Here is an 8,219-nt window from a genome sequence, read left to right as displayed (position 1 = left end):
GAGAGAGAGAGAGAGAGAGAGAGACGAGTAGGTATACCATTTTTATTGCGATCACGTAAAACGTTCTCCGTTAAACGTAGAAGATTGCGTCGTTCAAAGTTCGTATTTTGGCTCAAATTTCGGGATGAATACACGATGCCAGTCGTGTAAATTTAAAAGCTGTAAAACATTGTGAATATCAGTCAAATTTATTTGGTTAATATTCGTTACGCACGTTGAACGCATCTATCTATAAGTTGATTATTACAAATTTTTATAAATATCTGTCGTCATCTCTTTTTTTTATCTTCGTGTTATTTTATAGATCAGAGTCGATATATACGATAAGACGTAGCATTGAACCTCCTTGGTGGAGAAAAGTTTGGGCTCGATACTTTGGCCCGTTACCGGAGGAGCCTCGTTTAAGAACGATAGTACCGAATCATTTGGTGCCGCCAAAAACACCAGCGAGTCAACATCCGAATGGGAAGAGAGTGAATAATAGGTAATTTAATCATTTAAAAATACTTACTTATACTTCCTTCCGTTTCACGCCGTTGGCGGAATCAAAAAAGTCGAGACGAAAGTGAAAATTTGATATTGTACGTAATTGAATTCCGGTTTATTCGTTTATATGCTTTCAGAGTACGTACGACAAAGTACACCTTGCTGAGCTTCCTACCTCGCAATTTTTTCGAACAATTCCGCCGTGTGGCCAATATATATTTTGTATTTATCGTTCTACTTAATTGGGTGCCGGTTATAAATGCCTTCGGCAAGGAGATTTCCGTGATACCCATCATTTTTGTGCTCGGTGTGACAGCGTTGAAAGATTATTTCGAGGATCGTAGAAGGCTTATCAGCGATCGTCGTGTAAATAATTCCACTTGTCGTGTCTACGTTCGGTAAGTAACATCTTCAATGGACGTTTTATAATATTTTACAAACTGTTTTGCTAATTGAACAAAGTAAGATATTTAGTAATTAGATACTTAATAAGTTTAATAATAATAATATTTTTTTTTATAAATTGATTAATATTTAGAATAATATGGATATCTTTATTTTGCATGAAGGAAAATATATCTCGAATAAAAAAATATTTATTCGAAAAATATGTACTGTCGGGGAAACATTGTTTAGATTCCTCTACGATAAATATCAGCTGGTTTCGTATAAATTATAATCTTTTTCAACGTAAGTAATAGTTTCTTTAAAAATTTTTTCTAAAATTGATTAATATCTTGTGAATTATTGAAGTCGTCGATTAAAATGACCGAATATAGTAAATAGGCCTGTGTTGGGATTTAGGTTAGGTTATTGAATCATGCGCGTACTCGTTCACTTCATCAATTCTATTTTACAAAATTAAAGAACTTTATGTAATCTCGCAGAACGAATCATTCAAATAGAAGGGTTCAAGGCTAAGTGAGAATAAATCGAAAGCAGTGCCAAAATACGTATTTGATATTCTTGGTGACAAATTTTAGTTTAAAATAAGTGTCGCTTTTTTTTTTTTTTTTAACGAAGATATTTTCGCGATGAATCGGTTTTCGATGGATAAATTTTCGTATTTTACGCAATCTTCTTTTTGGTATGGACGTTTCGAACGTTCCTTTACCTCTCTCATTTACCGTTTCTTTGACCGAGGAATTTCGATGGCATTGGTTGTTAATCGAAGGCATGCGGATTGAGCACAAATGGTCAGCCAAACGTAGAAAGGAAAGTGTTCCCTCTATCGTGGAAGAGAATTATCGTGGTTCGTGTTTGGAACTTTAATTTTCCGATCGATATTGTCTCCGAATGTACAAAAGTTTTTATCAACCGTGTGATTTGATCAAAAAATGTAATGGGAAAGTAGTTCGTAAAGAATGGAAGATAATAGTGAACACGAAGTACGTCTTCAAAATTATGATTATCATTGCATTTCTTTCCTTATTTAACCATTGTTACTGCATATCCAATTTTATCGATATATTTATTTCCTTGTGCTGAGGAAGAATTTCAAGGTAGTTATAATAGGCGTGTGCCAGAAGATCTTAAAATAGTATCATATTTTAATAAACAACGTTAAATCTGTCTAGAAATAGAATTACCTTCGATCAATCTGCATCTACATTTTATGCTGAGAATGTTAGGTTAGTTGATTTTTAAGGTTAAGGGAAAGGAATCGGATGATTTGGAACAAATCGTATCGATTATTTTCAAATATCTCATTTTATTTCCATCTCCATCTTTTACCTTAATTTGCTTATTTTAGATCATTCTCTAAAATTACATGGATAAATACGTAACGTAAAGTAAACCACTATTAGCTTTATAGAAAGGATTTTGCGATCGTAGTATCGACTATCGAAGTCTGTCGAACGTTTCGATTCAATCGAGATATCTTCGATGTACGATAATTATGATAAAAATATTTCTGTCCAACTTGTAATTGATATTGATCAATAAATAAATTACAACTTGATAGATCAATCATCGTTAAAAAATTATATATCTATATATAGATAATCGATACAATTATTAAAATTGTTAAAAATGTTTGAATAAGATAAAATATATTTCGAAATATATTCAAGAAAAATATATTTTCGTTATTGCCAATTTTGTAATTATTAATTCTGAACCGTGATTAAGATCTAATAAAGATTTGATCAGGAAGATTAAGATGCTTAAATATATATTATACCACTTATGATTCAAAAATGACAGCGAAAATAAATATCGGTTGGTAGCAACGATTGTTGTATATCATTTATAATATAACTTAATTTCGCAAAACGATCGATGTGCAACGATTCCAGCACGCAATAGAACGATTTGTAAAATAATACAACGTTCTGATCTTATTCTTCGTCACGCCACTCAGTTTCTTCTAATTTTCCCCTTTTTTCAAAGTTATCACTTCGCTTTGCCCGAGAAAATGTAATATGGTAGACTAAACGAGTCGTTGCTGATTTATTAATGCACCTCTGTCTGCTTAGAGTCCGATCGTGGCCTTCGATTGAAATCACTTCGATATTTCTCATAGATAATACTTTTTTCCTGTCCCGGATACGAGTTATAGAATTGTCTTGTATCACATAGGTGATTACTGAATTAGTAATCGTCAGTTTTTTGCCATATTTGATGCATTGATTATATTCCGCATATTCAATCAAAGATCTTTAATTAATTTATGATAAATTATGTTCTATTATCATTTTTCTTCTCCAACAATCTTCTTTTTGTCGTTTTTAAAAATTTTTTTTAATTATTCATTTTATATCGTTAGGTGATATTTGCATAACCAATTACAATTTAATTATCAATTACTTAATGTAAATATCATGATTAATGTAAATGAGTAATGAATAAATTTATAGAAATATTCATTCAAAACTAGAGATCTATATATATATATATTACATTCAAAAGTTTTAGAATTTATTTCTTTAATACAAATTAATATTTGATAAAAGTCATGAATTTTAATTGCGTACAATTTTTAATAAATTTTCAAGTAAATATAATTTTATTAAGACTTTAAGAATAGGGATATATATCATTTCATTGCATAGTAAAATACAATATATATTACTAATAAAAATAAATTGTTTAAGACTGTAATGATCTCCGTTTTATTGATTTTCTTTGTAATATATCATCTGTTCATCGATCGATGTTTTCCTGTGAAAAGATCGGCGGAAACGGCAGTATTGAAGAATGTTCAATCAGACGATGCTAACATAAGTTCGAAAGCGACAGAGAGAGAGAGAGAGAGAGAGGGAGAGGGAGAGGGAGGGAGAGAGAATTCATCGTCATTGAAAGAAAGCTAACGGGGCTGACAGACGTTTTCGAGAAGCGCAAAGGAAAGGAGGTCGAGGGAAAATTGCGAACTGTGTATAGGTTGCGTGCTTTCCCGTAGAAGACTCTGTTATCCTTCTGCTTAAAATCGAACGATCAGTACATACGTATATATATATATACATACATACATACCTACATTCCGTTATTTCGATCACAGTGTACCATTCCAACCGATACACGTAATTAACCAGCGTTACGATCTTGAATTAACATAAACCGACCTATGCGTATACCGGAGATATGCATCGCGTCGTTACGATCGTAGTTCGTTTCGTTTCGCCTCGTTTCCTTTTTAGAGATATGTATAGTTCATAGAGCAAAGCCAAAGATATCGTTCCTTTATCATTAGAGACCAAATTTAACATTGAAATTTGATTGTTAAAAATAGAATTGAAAGATCGACACAAAAGTGTTTCAGCTATTTGGCTTGTTTCCTTCGCGAGAAATAGACGTGACGAAGTTAACCTAGAATCTTCATACGCGATCGATTTGATCAGTGATACTGTTAATCGAATCTCGTTAACGTTTAAGTGGGGGCGTATTTACGTGTTCAATCGCAGTTAAAAGAATCAGTATGAACTCGAGCACTAGATACAGACCGATACAACGAGAAGTTCTTTCTTTCTTTCTTCCGTGGTAACGTGTGTTTCTTGCGACCTTTACCCACTTAATACGCGGTTACACGCACGCGCTCGATGACCTTCTTTAGGCCTCTCGTTTAATTTCGTTCAGTGACGAGATCGACAGTCAGTCACACCGCTTTCCACGCGATACTCTGCAATGTCAAGAACAAGCAGACCTTCGCCACGAATTCCAGTTCGATTAATACACTTTGACTGGTTCGAGGTTATGTGGGTCGCGAGCTCTTGTATATCGTTATATAGCGCGACGTGGCATTCCCTCGCGAGATATTGTCACGCGATTCTAATTCCATGCCCTTCTCAAACTATTATCTGAATTTATACGTTAAATCGTTTCAATAATTATACCAAGAGAAAAAACTTTCTTTCAGTTTATATAGAAAAATGATTGTTTGTAACGTATATATTATAGGTTAACTTTTCATGTCAAAGTAGTTGTTATATATATTTTAAAATGGAAAGAATACATTTCCTACTTGCAAAAGTCGCGTGTGATACAAAATAAATGTTATGTATCATATATGGATGTAATTTACTTATTCTAGTACAAAAAATTACAGAAATTATTGTACAAATATCCTTGTTTTACAAATTTGATCATTTTTTTAAAAACATAATGTCATGTGGTTCACGTGGAACCACAGGTAAGATCGATATCTCTTGTTTACCATATTGTTGTCGTTATCGCGTCAAATAACTCGCAATGTAGTTTCTTAAAACATGAGTGTTCGTAAAAATGTCTTTTTCTTTTAGTTTCCAAACGATTATCATTTTAACTTAATTGAAGACGAAAAATAAAAAAAAAAAAAGGAAAATCTACGAATAAAACCAGTTGCCATAACCTTTGAACTATTTTCCTCGATCATTTCCTGGATACGAATGATAACACATTTGTCGATACAATGCAATTTGTCGATAATTACCCATTTCTACATCTTTCTATCCACCTATAACGTAAAATTGAAATGTTGAAACGTTGAAACGTAAAATATTCGTAATTAATTTATTTCGTTCTTCAATCAGTTACGAGAATCTTAATGACTTTTCCCAGGTGCATCGTTTCATTCTTATCAATTTTTATCACGATTACATTTTTTATTGTCACAAATAATGCCACGATAAATAAGATATTGCAACAAAAATATAAATTGATTTCGCGTAATGAATATATCTATGCATTTTTTTCGAGATCATTCGAGAGACGATTTCGATAGTGTACGGAAAGATTCGATAATCGAATCCTTTCGATAAAGATTCAAATTTCTTAAAATAATCATTTATTTTCAAAAAAAAAAGTGATCGTTCATTTTCAAAAAAATTAAATTAAAAAATGATAATATAGGTCGATAATAAGTATCTCAAAAGTTAATACATATTTATTAACGACTTAAAATTATTATCAGCAATTTTTATTTTTGCATAATTATAATGATGTCAATGGAATTGATAATTCAATGGAAGAAAAATAATATAAATATATTAGTAAAAAGACGGCGGAACAAAGTTTAAAGAAACTATTTTGTTGGAATTCTTTCGTTAGATAACATGATCGATCGGTAATAACGAATCCTTTGAAATTTTTTTATCAATAGTTTCGTGTTAATTCGCACGTTGGAAATTTTTTGTTAAATTATCTACAACCAAACAAATATCATTGATAAATATCATTTTAATATTTTTCTAGAATAATTATTACTGGAGAAAAAATTGTTTGAAACTATTATTATACATATTTAATAGCACCTTATATATATATATATATATAACAAAAATGTGTTAGATGAAAGAATTTCTAAGGCTACCTACCTTGCCATCGTGTTCGATTCATCGGCGCTTCGCTTATTATTAAAATTTAAACGAGGCAGACTTCTCATCGTGAACGGAAACGTATTTGTAATAAATTGATTATGAATGGAATACTCCATTTGCTTAAAATATGCCTTCTATAAATCGATAATTAATATCGGATACGCGAGAAATAATACGTGAGAATCTATTTTAAATACGAAAAGTGATAAGACTTTTTTAAAGTGATAAACTTGTTAAATTTATATTGTTGAAGAATAATAATATTAAATCGGTGTTTTTCCCCGAACAATCTCGAGAACGAAAGAAAAATGTCAAATTCTTGTGTGTCAAATTTTATGAACTTCGATCGTCGTTAAAAAGACATTATTTTAAAAACTCGATTTATTTCAGATGCGAGTTATAAATTAATACATCGAATTTTTCCTTCTCTTATTCTTGACGTCGCATAAGTTATATATTTATATATAAATCTTTGTTCTCAAACAAAGTACAGGTTAATTTAATTCTAAAATAAAGAAAGAATTAATAGTGAATATTAATTTTATTTCTGAGTATTTTAAATCTTTGACTTATTGCTGTAATAATTAAAATGCAAGAATAAATTTTACTATATATTAAAAAAAATAAATTTAATATTTTACGTTGATAATACGTTTCGATATTATATTCTCGTTCCTTCTAATAATAGGATGTATTTTTATATGTACATTCCTCGAAGCATATATGCATTCGGTTAAAACAAGTAGAAGAAGATATAAAGTAAATGGTTCCAGTTAGGTTACAAAGGTTATAGAGATCAATGATTCTTATCTGGCGACAAAAAAGGACGCATAATGGCGACCTCTTAAATGGAAGTCTAGGTCAGATTTATTCGTTTCTCGTGTATACGAACGCGAAAAAAAGAAATCTCACTCGGTCCAAAAATCAAAAAGTGTTGAAATTATTTTCTCTATATAAATTATCTTAATTATCTCTATCTTGAATTTATTTATTTATTTATTTCAAATCAATAAATCGACCAATCCCTTTTGTATTAAAATGATTATCTCATTTTACTATAATCTTTTAATAAAAATATAATCCAACAAGGAAAATTGTTAATTTAACGGGATATCGTGGCCTTGTGTAATCCGTTTAAATGCTTGCTTCATGAATCTAAAAATACACCGATTCTCTGCACGTTCTATGCAAAAATTTAATGATAATAAGATCAAGAACTGGAAATGTACAATTTTGAATAATGTATTCATTGAGCAAGAAGAAGAAAAAAAAAATGATTAAACCATAGAATTTAATCTTCGTTTATGATTCAAATTCAAATGATCAGCATTAAGTTTCTCTTTTTTCTTTTATTCACATTTTTTCCATTTTACACAGAGTGAAATCCTATTTGACAATTTTTTTCATCAATAAACATCTTGTGACTGGAAACGTTGAACAACGATGACAATCAATTAAGAAATAATAGATGTTTGACCGCTGTGACAGTTTGGTTATTGTTACATACATACATATATATATATATATATACACATATATATATCAACAATTGTCGTCGATTGCGAAGATCTTGTTCCACTAGTCGCTTACGAAGAAAATTGAACTATTGTTTAAGTTTAAACGAATATAATCAAGCACTTTGTATACATCTCGTATACTCTTTAATCTAAATCCCCTTTCATAAATCATTTCCTTTTTCTTTTTCTCCTTTTCCATTTCAAATTTCTCGTTTATATATAAGAGGAAAAGAAGCAACAAATTTTTTTCTGTATAACGTGTGCGTGATTACAGCGAGGACGACAGGTATGCAAGGGTAGCGTGGAAAGATGTGAAGGTCGGTGACCTGGTTCACCTCTCGAACAACGAACTCGTGCCGGCCGATCTGCTCCTTCTACGAAGCAGCGATCCTCAGGGCGTAGCGTACATCGACACGTGCAA

General features: G+C 31.0%; 1 protein-coding gene and 1 long non-coding RNA gene across 2 annotated transcripts in view; one reads left to right on the top strand and one right to left on the bottom strand.

Moving 5' to 3' along the window:
- The window catches only part of LOC102678315 (probable phospholipid-transporting ATPase VD), an 18,487-nt gene that overhangs the window by 4,796 nt on the left and 5,472 nt on the right, over positions 1 to 8,219 (top strand). The window contains exons 4-6 of the mRNA XM_031513852.1: positions 305 to 484; positions 624 to 884; positions 8,073 to 8,217. Of these exons, the coding sequence (XP_031369712.1) occupies positions 305 to 484; positions 624 to 884; positions 8,073 to 8,217 (586 nt within the window). The remainder of the gene's footprint in view (positions 1 to 304; positions 485 to 623; positions 885 to 8,072; positions 8,218 to 8,219) is intronic.
- LOC116186485 lies at positions 1,487 to 2,475 on the bottom strand. Its single transcript, XR_004151493.1, has 2 exons — positions 2,076 to 2,475; positions 1,487 to 1,970 (listed from the first exon to the last, which is right to left on the bottom strand). It is a non-coding gene; the product is annotated as an uncharacterized LOC116186485 (long non-coding RNA).

This window comes from Apis dorsata, unplaced genomic scaffold, assembly GCF_000469605.1.
Source record: "Apis dorsata unplaced genomic scaffold, Apis dorsata 1.3 scaffold_772, whole genome shotgun sequence".
Taxonomy (NCBI): Eukaryota; Metazoa; Arthropoda; class Insecta; order Hymenoptera; family Apidae; genus Apis; species Apis dorsata.
The sequence above is the reverse complement of the archived record's forward strand: the minus strand, read 5'-3'. Positions and strand labels throughout refer to the sequence as shown.